At 54.2% G+C, this 15,378-nt stretch overlaps 2 protein-coding genes across 21 annotated transcripts in view; one reads left to right on the plus strand and one right to left on the minus strand.

The window, feature by feature from the left end:
• The window catches only part of DGKD (diacylglycerol kinase delta), a 111,159-nt gene extending 106,233 nt beyond the window's left edge, over positions 1–4,926 (plus strand). For 5 of the 6 annotated variants that reach the window (XM_025289171.3, XM_025289172.3, XM_044945318.2 and 2 more), the window contains 3 exons: positions 1,595–1,712; positions 2,717–2,847; positions 3,543–4,926. In XM_025289171.3, coding sequence (XP_025144956.2) covers positions 1,595–1,712; positions 2,717–2,847; positions 3,543–3,632 — 339 coding nt within the window. In that variant the 3' untranslated portion in view covers positions 3,633–4,926. The remainder of the gene's footprint in view (positions 1–1,594; positions 1,713–2,716; positions 2,848–3,542) is intronic. The other variant, XM_025289174.3, reaches the window with a different exon arrangement.
• A 2,122-nt stretch (positions 4,927–7,048) lies between these two features.
• The window catches only part of USP40 (ubiquitin specific peptidase 40), an 83,880-nt gene continuing 75,550 nt past the window's right edge, over positions 7,049–15,378 (minus strand). For 12 of the 15 annotated variants that reach the window (XM_044945305.2, XM_044945307.2, XM_044945306.2 and 9 more), the window contains 4 exons: positions 13,100–13,310; positions 12,857–12,952; positions 9,317–9,411; positions 7,049–9,094 (listed from right to left, as the gene is read on the minus strand). In XM_044945305.2, coding sequence (XP_044801240.1) covers positions 8,986–9,094; positions 9,317–9,411; positions 12,857–12,952; positions 13,100–13,310 — 511 coding nt within the window. In that variant the 3' untranslated portion in view covers positions 7,049–8,985. Of the gene's footprint in view, positions 9,095–9,316; positions 9,833–12,856; positions 12,953–13,099; positions 13,311–15,378 lie in introns of those variants that run through there. The other 3 variants (XR_003110286.3, XR_006552013.2, XR_003110288.3) reach the window with 3 other exon arrangements.

A 15,378-nucleotide genomic window follows, 5' to 3' on the forward strand; every position in this document is an offset into this window, starting at 1 on the left:
AACAAGAAATTAACAGAGTCAGGAATAGGATTTTGTTTGGATTGTGGAGAATGGCTGCCTCTCACCTGTCCTGCAGGAAGCCGCTGAGGCGCAAGGGGACGCTTATCTTGGGACAGGAAAGCCCACGGCTGTGGTGGTCCCCTGGGGGCTAGAGGGCTTCCGTGGGGCAGCCGTGTTAGAATGGATGCGTGATCATTTTGCCAAGTGTAAAAATGTGTAGAAATAAGTTTCTTGAATAGCTCACAATCATTGACTAGAAAATGTCATCGTAAGGGTCTCTTTCCTAGTAGAAACCTTATAAAATATAAAGTTTGTGTGAAATAACATGAGACGCCTTTGGCAAGAAGCCCATGAAGATGCGCACGCAGGGGTGTGGCGAAGCTGCAGGGTCGTGGCAGACCGGGTGTGAAGGTGCTTGTGTCCAGCTCTAGCCAGCATGGGTGCGATTCCAGGGAAAAGCCCAGTGGTGATTTTTCAGTGTGACCAAACGTCCCTGTCAGATCTGCAAGTGCGTCCTAGAGTTGTACATTCTGAGCACACCGGGCACTGCGGGGATGTAGGTAAATGCTGTGGGTACTCAGGTAGGCGCTGCGGGGATGCAGGTAGAGACCAGGGAAGCAGGTAGACACCGCGGGGACGCAGGCAGACACCGGGGACGCAGGCAGACACCGCGGGGACGCAGGCGGACACCGCGGGGACGCAGGCGGACACCGCGGGGACGCAGGCGGACACAGCGGGGACGCAGGCGGACACCGCGGGGACGCAGTGGACACCGTGGGGACGCAGGCAGACACCGCGGGGACGCAGGCAGACACCGTAGGATGCAGGCAGACAGCGTGGGGACACAGGCAGACACCAGGATGCAGTAGACACCGCGGGGATGCAGGCAGACAGGACCCTGAGGCAGAATCCAGGCTAGCAGGGCCAGGGAGAAATTGGCACACCTGAAAAATAAGGAAATTTCTTTTGTGAGTACGTTTATACAAATGACCGACACAGGTACGTGTCTGTGAGTGCACAGGAATTTTTTACTGGCGGAGACCCGGGCTGTAGCTTCTGGGAGAACCAACAGGTGGTCCACAGACCCAGGGGGAAGGGGCTGCGATGGCCCCGCCATGCCCTGGGTCGCGCTACCAAGCCGGCACCCTGTCCCCTGTCCCTCTGACTCCCCTCCCTCCTTGATTCTGCCTCGGGGAACAGGTGGCAAGGAAAGAGTGCAGGAAAAGCTTCGTTTAGGATACTCCTGACCCTGACAGAAGAGCCTGCAGGTGCAGTGCTGGGAGATCGGCCGATAACTTACTAGTCTTGATGTAATAGTCTTGATATTTAAGTGATACATACAAAGCTGTTCAATCACATGATGAATAAATGTTATAAAATGAAAGAAAAAAAAAAAAAACCAGAAAATGAAAATGGATGTTTATCTCTGCAAAACCGCTTTTAAAAGGCATTAGAAATGAGTGATCGGTCCAAGACTGAAACTCAAGGAGAAGGACGAGGACAGGCCTTTTTGCGGCCCCGCGCCTGTCTGCGGTGGGGGCGAGGCCTGGGCAAACGGGGGTCTGACTGCCTCCATTTCCCCCCTCCCCCACAGAACGTGATGCTGGATCTTTCCAAGCGCAGCCGCAGCGGTAAATTCCGCCTGGTGACCAAGTTCAAGAAGGAGAAGAACAACAAGAACAGAGCAGCGCACTGCAGCCTGGGCGCCCCGGGTACCTGCCCCCATCCTTCCCCCAGTCACCCCGGGGCCCCGGCGCACACTGCTGCACCCCGGCTCTCCCGCCGCACGCGGCGGGGTGACCCATGTCACTCCCTGCCCTGACCCTGCTCCTGGTGCGGATTCTGGGGCACAGGCCCCAAGCCGCCTGCCTGTGCTCGATGTGGGTGTGAGGTGGGGAGGAGACAGCAGAGGTGACAAGACAGAGACACGCTGGACCCTGTGCCTGCTTCCTTGAGGGGCTGCCTGGCCCCCGTTAATCAGTCCATTGATCACGGCCCTGCCCCGGGAGCCTGGGCCCTCACTGTCACGGGCTAGGAAATCAACAGAAAATGACCCTAAACGATGTTTCTCTCCTTGGGTCACTGAATCGGGGCTTAGAATCTCCATGTGAAGTGTTGGCCCTGAGCACGGCCGAGGCTCCCAGGTGCTGGGCAGCCCCAAGCCCGGATTCGAGGCCGGGGGCATTTGCTGCCAGTAAGGGTAGCTCCCTTTGATTTTTCTTCACGTGTTGGTCCAGAAATTGGGTTCTTTGAATCATGGTGGCTCTGACTCCATGTAATCTCTGCAAGTCTCCGTTCTTGCTGCAGGCCAGAAGTGCACAGACCCCTCTAGAAGGGCGAGGGGATCTGGCCTCAGCTGCGGGCAGGCCCACCTGTCCCTCCTGGGGCGAGGCTGCCGGCCCCGGCAGGAACAGGCACCAGCTGGCCTCGCTCCCGCCCCTCTGAGGGTGGCGGCCCATCTCCTTTCTGCACCGGCCTGGGATGGCGCCTGGGACCGGGTGGTGGGTGCCTGCTGCTGGGGCTACTTGGGTGCTTTTTGCTGGGGAATGTTGGGGTGCCTGCTGCTGGAGGTGCTTGTGGCTGGGGAATGTTGGGGTGCCTGCTGCAGGGGCTGCTTGGGGTGCTTGTGGCCGGGGAATGTTGGGGTGCTGGCCGCTGCCTGCCTGGCGCTGGGCTCTGGGCACTCACTGCGCCCGTGCTTTTCCGTCTCTGACAGTGCACCTCTGGGGCACAGAGGAGGTGGCTGCCTGGTTGGAGCACCTCAGTCTCTGTGAGTATAAGGACATCTTCACGCGGCACGACATCCGGGGCTCCGAGCTCCTGCACCTGGAGCGGAGGGACCTCAAGGTACTTCCACGCGCCTCCTGGGCAGGCGCACCTGTGCTCCCTGCGGCTCTGGGGTCCCCCCGTGACCTGGCCGCGCTCCAGCGCCAGCAGTCTCCTCACTGTTCTCAGGCAGCGGGGCAACGACTAGGGGGTGACAGGTGGAGGCCCCTGAGCTGTGGTGTCTCAGCTGCCGCAGCCAGAGCCAGGGCAGACACCGCAGGGAGCCGCGCGCTCAGCCTTGCTGCGCGGTGAACCACGTTAACCCCTTGGGGGGACTCTGAACCCCTTGGGGGTGCAGCCCGCTGCTTGTCCAGCTCGACTTCTGTGATGACAGCCGTCCGGGTGAAGGAGGACCTAGTGTCTGGGATTCCCTCCCCAGCTGCCCGCTGGCCGGCGTGGAGCGCCGGGCCCGTCTTGGGGAGGGCAGCTGCGGGCTCCCAGGATGGCTCGCCTTGCGGGCCCCTCCGGGTGCACCCAAGGAACCAGCCAAGGCACCGAGGGCACCTGGACAGGGCCGCGTGGCTGGCCTGCCTCCAGGCACCACCAGGGTGCCCAGCACTTGCTCCGGGTTCCCTGGACTCAGTTCAGGGAACCAGGCGAGGTGCGTGCCCGCGGGTGGTGATTTGGGGGCACCAGTCGTGGCGGCCGCATGCCCTCGCGCCCCCTCCCTTGGGGCTGCGGGGTGCCCGGGCCTGAGCACCGCCCTCTCCCCGCAGGACCTCGGCGTGACCAAGGTGGGCCACATGAAGCGGATTCTGTGCGGCATCAAGGAGCTGAGCCGCGGCGCCGCCGCCGCCGAGGCCTAGCCTCCACCTTCTCGGCCTGCGTCCCCCGCGCCCCCCGTGACTGAGCCGGCTCGGCGGCCCCTCATGGTGCTACTCCCGCCGCTCGGCCCGGCCCGGCCCGGCCCGGCCCGGCGCCCCGGGGCCGGACCCACAACACAGCTACCTGCCGTCCGCGCCTCCCCGCCCGCGCGGATCCCGCCGGGCGCCCCGCGTCTCCGAGCCCCCGGCCTTTCCTGCCCGGGCAGTCACCACCTGGGCTAAGGAGCCCCGGTTCCGGGGCCGCGGGGTCCCCGCCGTCCCCAGGACGCCTGGCCTGTCGTCCCCCCGCGCACCGAGGCGGGCCCGTGTTTCTGTGTGGAGGGGGCTTCCTGGGCTTCGAGGGGACATGGGGGGTGTCGGGGGTCTGCCTTGACTGACCCGGGGTGGCGGGGCTGCCGAGCTGGGAGCGCTTCCCAGGCGGCACCCCGCCCTCACCGCCTTGGCTGCTTTCTCGCATTGCCCGCCCGCGGGGCACCGTCTCCGGACCGGCCCGCCCAGCGCGCGCCCTGCCGGCGGCTCCTCCGCGCGCGGGCTCCCCCTGCCGGCCGACCCCGGGCGCTGAGCTCGGCCCGCGCTCCGGCCCTCGGAGGTGAGCCGGGGCGGCGCTGTCTCCTTCCTGCCCCAGGGGTCCCGCTCCTCGGAACCGCTGTGCTGGGAGCGGGGTGGCGGCGAGAACCCAGGCGCCAGAAGGCACCGGGTTTCCGAGGGGGACCCCGGGGTGGGCGCCTGGGGCGGGGGGGGGGTCTGAGGTTCTCAGGACTCAACCGCACGGGCGGGGACCCACCCCAGCTCTCCGCGTCCTCATGGGAAAGCCATCAGTTTAGGTGAAGCGTGGTGTTTAATGTCCGTGATTAGAGCAACACTGTTTACTTAAAACCATTTTCTGAGTGTAGTGAGAGTGAGCAGAGTAAACATGAGCGTTGCATGTAGCCTGTCCGCGGGGCAGCGTCCCTGCCGCCGCCGCCTCGTGTGTCTCTTGCTGCACGTGGGGCTGGCTGCCCTTCTGTCCCGTCCCCACCCCTGCTGCGCGGCTGTCCCTGGGCGTCCCTGGGGTCTCCTGGTCCTGTCAGTGTAGAGGGAGGTGGGAAGGATCCCTGGCGACTTGGAGAAAAGGTTTTGTGCCCTCCGGTGGGGCTTCCCCTCGTATTTATGATCCTAATTTATACAGTGCCCACCGTGGAAGCAAATGCCTCCTGTATTGCTATGTACATATCCACATCTGGGGTTGTAAATAGTTGTTCTGCGTATAAATAAAACAAGCCTGTTTTTGATCTTCCATCGTCAGATTTCTTATCATTCTTTCCTGATTTGATGTAAAATATCAGTTGCCAAAAAAATCTTTGCAAACTGGATTCAGAATTGTTTTTCAGCCACTCTAAACATAGGTTGAATTGGTGGTGGCTGAAAAGCAAAGTGGAATGAATACCATTGTATTATTCATGGTGTGGGTTCTAGGATCTGTTGAATTAATTCAGCAAGGTGGCGGCACTGGGAAGCACCGAGGTTCTCAGGCTTAATCACATGTAGCTTCATCCCAGCCTCCTGAGGTCATCTTAGCTAATGTTCTATCCTTCTAAGTTATATAAAACTGCAAACCGGAGCTCTCCTACTCACCTCTCTCTTTAGTTCTAGTACCTTTATTACAAGGGAGCTGCCTCTTCAAGCTCAAAGTCACTTTGTGACCAGTTTCCTGGGTGAGGGATGGGGGCCGGCATCATGGAGTTGGAAACTGGGCTGGCAGGGTGCCACAGGGCTGTGTGGGGTCTGAATGTGTAGTTGCCACCCCAGAAGCCGCCTTCTCTCATTTTATGCTTAGTAGAACTTGTTTTGTCCTGCACGGTCTTCCCACATGGCCAGCGCTGGATCAGGCCTCATGGTTATAAAATAGCTGCCACTATTCCAGGTATCACATCCAAACACGACCATGTCCAGGCTAAAGTGTGGGTGAACAGGTGGGTTGGCTCGCCTCTTTTTAAGGTAAAAGGAAACTTTTTGGAAATTCTGGCACCCACTGACCTCCCCTGAGGTCTCATTGTCTAGAATTGGACCACACACTCATGACTAGAGCAGTGGGGGCAAAAGGAACGGAGCTGTGTCAGTGGTGGCCGATCACGATGCTGCTGGCTGACACATTTGTTACTTTATGCCGGTGCTGGCATACAAGTTATACATATTAACTCACCTATTCCTCTTCTCAGTCCTACGAAGTGGCTATCCACATGTTACAGATTAGGACACAGGATCAGAGAGGTCACAGCTTGTTCCAGCAGCACGTGGCAGGGACAAGAGCACACCTCGAGGGCTGTGCTTGCGTCCCCAGCCTGACCCCAAGCCCAGCCCACACGACAGATGCGGAAACAGGGCCTAAGTCACACGCAGGCATCTGGGCCCAGGAGCCTGTGGTCCTCACACGGATGGCAGGAGCCAAGCCTTTGTGGGGTTTTGGAGGGTTTTTTTGGCCGCGTGGGGTGTAGGATCTTAGTTCCTTGGCCAGGGACTGAACCCATGCAAAGCGGCCCCAGTACCACCACCGTGGGGCCCACTGCTGGGGCTGTTTGGGCCTCCGAGGAGAGCCGCCTGGGGCGGTCGTGGGGGCCCGTCACCGTGGGGGCGTGAGTGCTTAGGGCAGCCTGGTTTTCCGGAAGCGCTGCTGGACTGTGGTGCCCGCCCCCTTGGCACACTTGCTCCGGGCCACGTTATTCGTCACCTGGCCGCTGGCCTCGGAACTGCGAGTCGCCCCGTCCACTGGGCCCGCCCCAGCCCGAGGCTGCGGGCAGGAGCCCCCGGGCCTCTGGGTGGAGCGGCTGCTTCTGAGGGTAGGGGGGCCCTCAGAGCCCCCACGCGGGACTAGAGCTGGTGGCAGGGCGGGCGGGTACCTGCTTTGAGACTGGGCATAGGGCCCAGGGCTTTCATGGGCACCTGAAAGGAGGCCTTGGGCCGACGGTGTAACGGCGGCCGCTGGTGGCACCGCATTCCCGGGGGTTCGAGGCGGGCGCCCGGGTCCGCGCAAGGCAGCCTGAGCTGGGCTGGGCGCGTCCCTGGGTGTTGCCGGCACACTCCCCTCCTCTGCAGACAGCACCCCCACGGGGCCCGTGGTGTCTGTTACCGATGGGGCAGGACGGAGAACAGGCGTGGCAGCCACGTCTCCATCCGGCCAGGCTGCAAGGCCCCGTCCGTCTTCCTTCACCGCTAAGTCTGTCCCCGGGGGCGGGGGGGGGGGGGGGGGGGGGTGGTTAGCCGACCTCTCTAAGCCGTGATTCCGGATTATTCAGGACTTCTGGTGCCCTGTCCCTCCTGCCAGGAGAGTGACACAGCTGCATAAATATGTTTTCTCTAACACAACCACCGTGGGTAGCTGCATTTCTCTGGAAGGAAGAAGAGAACCAGACCACTTCCGGTTTCTTCAAATATAATTATTCCCATGAGTCTGAGTTTATTTAAAACCAAAACACAGTTCTGTTCTTTTTTTCTGTTATTTCTAAAGCAGTACTGATCTTTTTTAATATAAACCCCAGCGACTTAGCACCTGAAGTTCACTTGGGAAGAAGGCCAGAACATGAAGCAGTCAGCACAGAGGCAGGAGGTTGCAAATTCAACAGCTTATCTTTAACAAAATCTTAGCGCTTTCTCCCTGTAGCCCCGCTTCCAATGCGGAAGGAGGGGAGCAGAGACCAGGCACACGCCTGAGGCACCTCGACCTTTTCTTGTGGTGAGTGACCTCCCTTGAGGCCTCTGGCTTCAGGCTGTTACGGCTGTTACCTTACTGTCGGGTTACGGTGGAACGAAGGGGCACAGGGAGCCCTGGACGGGGCATGGGGCCAGCCTCGCACAGTCTGTGGCATCGTCCCCGCCCACCGGGCGCCCTGGAGAGTCGCCTGGGTCTCCTGAGACGGAGTTGGAGCTGAAGAGCCGGAAGCACTCGCCCAAGTCCAACTTCTTAAAACACAGCTGCTTCCACACCCACCAGCACGTGATTCCTGACGCACACACAGATGAGAGGAGGGTTTCTAACGGCGGTGCTGACGCCGTCTGGGGGGAGGGCAGAGGAAGGAAAGGCGGCCTTTCACTCCTCTGTCCCGTCAGCGTCTGGAAGAGCAGCTGGGGCGCGGCGACAGCCCCTCAATTCCTCAGGCCGGGGGCGCAGGCGAAGACCCCAGTCCACGCGTGTCATTTTCTTCTCGTAACAGTTCAGAGCTATTTTAGTATCAGTGATAAAAGGGCTGATGTGTGTGTGTTAGTCGCTCAGTTGTGTCCGACTCTGCGACCCCAAGGGCTGTACCCCGGCCCGGCTCCTTTGTCCGTGGGATTCTCCAGGCAAGACTACTGGAGTGGGTTGCCATTTCCTTCTCCAAAAAGGCTGATTAAAGTGTGTAAAATCAAGATGATAACTGTACTTAGCACAGTTGCAATAAAGCATCACTGAGATCTGGGGAGGTATTTTCTTCTTAGGAATTCCTGCTTTGGACTGAGTTAGCTTGAGACAGTGAATCACCCCAGTGTCCTAAATCCATCAACACACATGCTCTATTTGTCATAAATATCTATTAAACCTTTTAAACTGACAGCTAAGCCATGCCGAATTAGGAAGAATCTGGGCCCGCATTTTCCTTCTCTCCTATTTTAATCACGGCTGCTCAGGGCTGGTCCCCAGCCCTCCAGGCCTGTCTGTTGTGACCCCCCCCCCTCCTTCCCGGTCGAGCCCCCGGACGGGGAGACACGCGGCCCCGCAGGCAGCAGGCCTGCAGCCGTGAGGACCCCCGACCTCGGACAGCACAGGCTGGCGGGGCGGCCAGTGCCCCGGCAGCACATACCTGACTCAGAGGGTGTCCCACCGGGGAAGAGAAGGAACGCTTTAAAATCACAGACCTAACTCAGCCCCAAGGGGAACGGTGCTGTCTGGGAGCCAGTTTCTGTGACGTGAGCCGTCAAAACCTGGGGGACTGGGTACAGAGCGTCACCTCGACAGCGGGAGGAGGAGAGTGGGGCCAGCGAGCTTGAACGGGCGCTCTGGCGGAGATTAGCAACGTGCCGCCGCATCTTCACCTGCAGTTAGTGCGGAACGAACCGCCTTTCACGTAAAGAGCCTTTCACGTAAAGACGTGCGGGGCGTCGAGTGCAGGGTGAGGGGGCTGGGCAGTGTGTGCCGGCCCCCGGGGGACGCTCCACAAGGCTGGGAGAAGCGCGGTCAGCTGGCCTGAGATCAAAGCCCCCTCTGCTGGTGACAAAGCAGGGGTCTGGAGTCCGTGTCCGCACAGGACAGAGAGCAGCGGGCCTGCTCCTGGGCACCTGGAGTGGGAGTGCCGAAGTCCCATGCTGTCTGGCCCCACCCGCAGCGCTATCTGAAGCTCCCGACATGGATGGAGAGAGAAGCTTCTGGTCCACGGGCCCGGGCGGGCGTCTCTCCAGTAGAGACGTCGCTGCACTGCACACGGAGGGCCTCCCGGCTGCGGGGAGAGAGAGACCGGCACGGGTTCACATCCCAGACACCGGGGCCCCAGCAGGTCGAGGAGGGGCTCCCCATTTCACTTCCAACGTTGAGGGTCAAGTGAGAACAGGCCACAGATATTCCCACAATGCCCTGCAGACCAGGGCTCCACGCTGCAGTCAGGAGCGTGAGCCCGGAGGTCGCAGCCAGAACCTGTCCATGGCCGAGGACCCCCACTCACCTTTTCCTTTTCCCCAGGGCGAGCTCTTTCTGTTTTTCTCTTCCGATGTCGTCTCGGACGGTACTGAAATCATCATCGTCTTCAACCAGGAAATTCTGCATGTCAAAATAATTACTAAGCAATGTTTTCAGACATCTTTCTAGCCTACATATTTAAGAGATGTATGTAAAAAATAACCTACGGGATATCCAAACTGACATAAACTAGATTAGTAACATGAAACAGTCTAGCGCTTGACGAGAACAAACTGAGCTAGGAGCAAGACGAGCTCGAGACGGAGGTTCGGGGGAACTGTCCAAGCACCCCGAGTGAGCGGGCAAGGGGCCCGAGGTGCAGCAGGCCGCCCAGTCAGTGTAGCCCCGCGGCCGCGTCCTGGCACTGGGCTTCCTGGCGTCTCCCTGGAGCCGCCCCGGGGCCCCCTCCACCCTACCGGGACCCGCAGGCGGTCAGAGGCGGGGATTCACCGTCAGGCTTGCCGCTCCCACAGGCCGCTCTCTGTCCGGGTCTACTGATCGCCTGGGCACATGTGAGCAGGAGGAAAGCCTGTGTCACAAGGTGATGCCCAGGCCTCCCAGGTCCTGGGTTAGGGACGCCGGGATTCCCGGCTCCGTGCCCCATGGGGATCTGGGGAGTGAACGCTGCTTGGGGGCAGTGGCCCTTCCATGCCAGCTGAGAGCCTGCAGCGGGGCTGGCTCCCTGCTTCTCTAGCTCAGGTGGGAAAAGCCTCCCCCACGACAGCCAAGTGCTCCGTTAAATTCAGCGCGACTGTTTCCATCTTTGTCTTTACAACACAGGATCGTGGCCCCCAGCAAACCTCGGCGTTCTTACCTGGTTCTCTGTTAGTGACCATCCTGTGACTTCTCCACACTTAACACTTGCATGTGTATTCAGTGACACCTGGGCTCTGCTTTATCTGCTTTAAATGCTGTGTTCTCTACTGCCACATCAATACTCTTTTCCCCCATTTCACATATCCCCTTTCTGAGGGTCATTTAAGTTCTTTCCAGTGTTAGTCTTCAATCCTCATTTCTGTACACCTCCCCCAACACATGGGTGTTTTGGCAACCCACCCCGTATTCTTGCCTGGAAAATGCCATGGACAGAGGAGCCTGGTGGGCTACAGTCCATGGGGTTGCAAGGCACTGGACACGACTGAGCACGCATGGACTCGCTTGTGCACACACGCACGGGTGTTTCCAGGTGTTTGTATCTACAGTGGAAGCACCTGGTTGCATTGTGTGGGCACCTTTGCTGACTGCTGCCAACTGCTGTTTACTTGGCACTGGTGTTTCCTGGTGCCGCCCAGAGTCCCGAGACCCTGGCCTGGCAGCTCAGGCTTTACCTCCCAGGTCCCTGGTTACTGGGAAGCTATCTTTTCACCTGCTTTCTGAGAACTGCCAGGCGTTACTCACTAGGGGAGAGATGGGCAAACCTTATTTTTTGGTAACTGACTTGCAGAAGTACTTTACATATTTGGGATACACTAGTCCTTATTGCTTGTATCCTGATATATTATCTTTTCCTATTTGCGGCTTGTCTTCTCACTTTGTATTGTTTCCTTTGATGAAAAGAAGCTTTTACTTTAAATGTACAGTTCTCCCTCAGCGTTCACAGTGGACTGGTTTCAGGACATGCCAGACACCAAAATCCTGGGATGCTTGAGACCCACAGCTGGCGCTCTGTATCCACAGTTCCACACCTGTGCATTCAACCAACTGCAGTTTGTAGTACTCTGTGTATTTATTGGGGAAAAAAAATCTGTATATAAGTGGACCCAGGCAGTTCAAACCCATGCTGTTCAAGGGTCAATGCAGTCAATTTATTGATCCTCTTCTTTATGGATTATGCTTTATATTTCTTACTTTAAGAAATCCTTCTTAACCTAAGTCATAAAAATTTTCTTATCTTCTCAAGGTTGAAATGCTTTTCACATTTAAGTCTTCATGTTGATGGTTGTACAGGTGTGAGCAGAGGTGGACAGAGATTTTATGGGGTCCACAGCTTATACAAATTGATCCTCTTTATGAAAATACAATCAAAATTATGACTATAATTCCTGAATAATCCATTTTTAATGCTGCCTCAAATACCTGTCAAGTTTCATTATATGAGTGATTCTGTTTCACTGCTCTATTTCAGTCTTGCCCTGCCCCAAAGCTAGTCACCACAGCTCTGTACTCAGTCTTAATACTGGTATGGCAACACCCTAATCTTGTTCTTTAAAAATATCTTAGCTCTTTAATTTACATGGTTTTTCACTGTGATGATACTGAAATTACAGCTGTGGGACTACTGGTATTTTTACCATTGTGAGGCCTCTGTTCCCAGAACATGGTATGTGATATGATTCTGTATCTAACTGAAGCTTCAATGTCTCTCAGTATTTCTATAATACTCTCCAGAAAGGTCTTATCAATCTTTTTGTTGGATGTATTCCCAGGCACTTTGTAATTTTATGTATGTTGATCTTATAACCTTTTGAACTCTCTTAATAGAGCTAATGGCTTATTTGTATAGTCTTTCAAATGTGGAAAAAGTGTATTTAAGAACAGTGTTATATATATTTTCCTTTGAGAATTCTTTTACCTGTCTTTCAATTTCTGTTTGTTTGCTTTTCTTTGTTGGGTGGAAGGTCGTATTACATTGGTTACATTTTTTAGTATTGTACAATGAAGAACAGAAGTGGTGATTAAGGGAATACTTATTCCTTAATATAAATTTAAGGGAATACTTATTCCCTAATATAAAAACTTATCTAAGTCAAAAAACAAATTATTAATCAATACTCTAATAAATTATTAATTCTTAAATTAAGGATTTAAATCATTAACCCTTAATACAAAAAATATGACAACAAAGTAGATCTGTCCAAGGAAGGCAAGGAAGGCTCAGTGTTGAGAGTGTGTTTATGTAGTAATACTCCATTACCAGATTAAAGGAGAAAAACCATATGGCTAATCAAACAGATGCAGAGAAAGCAGAGAATAAAATATAATATTAAAAATCCAGTGCTCATTCATTATTTAAAAAAATAAAGAACTTAAGAGTAAACTAGGAATGAAAGAAGTGTCCTAACCTAACGCAGGTCCCTGCGTAAAACCTAGAGCACCACACTCAGTGATAAAACTCCAAAAGCATTTTCATTCAAGTCAGACCCAAATTAAGGTTTTGGTATTGTGGTTCCACTGGCCTCATCAAACGAGTTGTCTCGTTTTCCCCGTTTCCCCCTCACTCCATCAAACAATTTATCTAAAATGGGACTGTCGATGCTTTGAAGACTTGAGTGTGCTTATCTGTGCTCTTCTCCTGCAGAGGTTTCCTTTGCTCTTACAACTACACCACCTTCTCTGTCTTCCCAGCTCCAGGCCCTCAATTTATTCTCCCTGCCTAAGGTCTCTGCCAGCTTCACTGCGGCTTGCTCCGACATCAGCACTTCCTAGGGAGTTTTGCCGTGGCGGGGAGAAGTTAGTAACACTTCTCTATACAATCATTTGATTCTGGTGTTTTCTCAGAGTGGTAAATTTACTGCGAAAAACTTACCTTAACACCAATAGTATCTCCATCTTTCAAGTAATAAGGTGCACCCTGCAAATTATCTTGCTTTTTCTTCTTTTTCCTTTTGGTAGTTTGCTGGTTCTACAGAAAAATTAAACATCTTGAATTAAAACAAAAACTCAATCTCAAATTCTTAGTAAATACCCTATCAGTCTGTGAAAAATGGTAGTTAATCTACTCGTTATGCCAGGAAGGCCCAATTTTCTTGAGAAAGCCCCACAACTTTACCCAACTAGACACTGGAAGCCATGCAAACTTGTCAGGAAAGTATTTGGCAATTTCAATTTTCTCCACGGGAAGTGAGTAGACGTCGGCCACTCGCTGCCTCAGGGAGCTGGCCGTCCAGCCGCGGGCTGTGTCCCACAGCACGTCCACGGGCGGGCCATAGGCTCTCTCGCCAGGAAGGCGCATCTGTGTCCGCAGCAGCACGTCCCAGGGGCTGCGCCAGAAAACAGTCGCATGTCAGATTTACCACCAGAGGAGAGGGGTGCTGTGAAGGGCAAAGCTACTCCTCTGACTCTGTTGCTTTGCCTAAGGGGTTCTCCCTGAACGAACCCTGAACGCTTGTGGGGAACTTTGACTTTGATTTCCTTCACTCCTGAGCCAGAATGGAGCTGAGCGCCCATTCTGAATCCACGGCACAGTTCCGGGGGAGGCAGCAGGTAGGGCTGAAGGTGGAGTTGGGGAAGTTCCTCCAGGGAGCACACAGGAAAGAGGATTGGCGACAATGGAAAGGGCTGGCAGGGCGACACCCAAGTGGTGAGAGGGAAGGGGCTCAACACGACCAGGTTCCCCGCCATGGCGACTCCCTAGGAAGTGCTGATGTCACAGCAAGCCGTGATGAAGCTGGAGAAGAAACTGAGGGCCTGGAGCTGGGAAGAGAGAGGTGGTGGTGTAGTTGTAAGAGCAAAGGAAACCTCCGCAGGAGAAGAGCACAGATAAGAGGTCCTCGGAGAAAGAGAAAGAAAAGAAACATTCAGACAGGTCAGATGGAAATTCAGATGTGTGGAGTGTGTTTAAAAATGTAAAAGAGTAGGACGTAAAATAAAAACTACAGATAAGAACTGGAAGATAGGAGAAATGAAAACTTTAAGGATGGTGAGACAATGAACAGTTTTAATGCTGTATTTCTATTATATTGGTGTTTTATTGAAAGAAAGGGAAACGCAGCTGTAGATACGGACAACAGGGAGAGTGAAGGCCTGGTAAAAGGAGACGGGACTGAATGCGGGGGACCGTGGTCAGGAAGGGGTCTGTCAGAGGGAGCAGGTATTTCGGCATCACGGAGCAGAGCTGAGGTCCCAGAGCTTACAGAGGTTGGTCAGTGCAGACGCAGGAGTTGCCAAGGAGGAGAGAGAGGCTGCTGAGGACCACAAGGAGACAGGGTCCCCACTGAGGGAGGGCCATAGTGCTCTGGAGGTCGGTCCAGGACAGCAGTGCCAATGGGGAAGGGGGTCTAAGTAAGTACACAACGTGGTCTTCAAAAAAACACTGCTCACAACAAGTAACGACAGAGGGTCAAATTATACAATATTCTGTATTATAGAAAGAGCTCACACAAATTAGACTTTTTACTAAGACATCATTAAAAACAGGCAATATATATGGAACAATTCACATACCCACAAAATATAAATGGCCTACAAACCTTTGAACAAATGCCCCAATCTTACTAGCGATCAAAGCACTGAGGCAAATGAAACAAAATAACCATTTTTCATTTATCAATTTAGCAAACATTTAAATAATGACAGCACTCAATGATGGCTTGACAGTGAGGTGAAGTAAATACTTAGAAACCCTGCTTGTGGGAACATAAATTGATATACCTTAATGATTTATTTTAATGGAAATGAATTTAATGATTTATTTTAAGAGGTTTAAAATGTCCATCCTCTTAAAATAAATCATTAAATTCATGATTTAATATCCACACTATTTGATCCAGAAATTCCCCTCCAGGGAACTACTAGAGTAATAAAATTTGTACTAAGAATGTCTTTTTATAAAACAGTGGGATTAAGTGAAGGTCAGATATGGTTGAAAGAGTAGACTTGTTATATAGGCGGGCAATGAGAATCATCATGTCAGGCAGAACTTAGTATCTGGTGTTACTGACAAAAATGTCTTATACAAGAAAGTCCTATAATGAAGAAAAGAATAGTTGTGTTTGATCACGGACAACTCTGGGTGCTTCTTTATCCAATAAACAAGCTGACTGTGACAAAGGCTCTGTCCTAGGCGCTGGGGACGCAGCCACGACCAGGAAACAGCGCCTGCTCCCCCAAAGCCAACGTTCTAGTAGGAGGGACACATGGCGACGGATAATTCAGCAAGTATGCATCCGCGGGTATCAGGATGAAAAAATCAGCACGAGGAGCAGCATGTCGGGTGCTACTATCAGTCTGACCACAGACTGTCTTCAGGCATTGCTAAGAGCTGGGGGCGAGCATCTTGCTTACATTCAAGGTCATCATGGGTTAGGTATGCACTGGGACTGACTGAGA

This window comes from Bubalus bubalis, chromosome 6 (genome assembly GCF_019923935.1).
Source record: "Bubalus bubalis isolate 160015118507 breed Murrah chromosome 6, NDDB_SH_1, whole genome shotgun sequence".
NCBI lineage: Eukaryota > Metazoa > Chordata > Mammalia > Artiodactyla > Bovidae > Bubalus > Bubalus bubalis.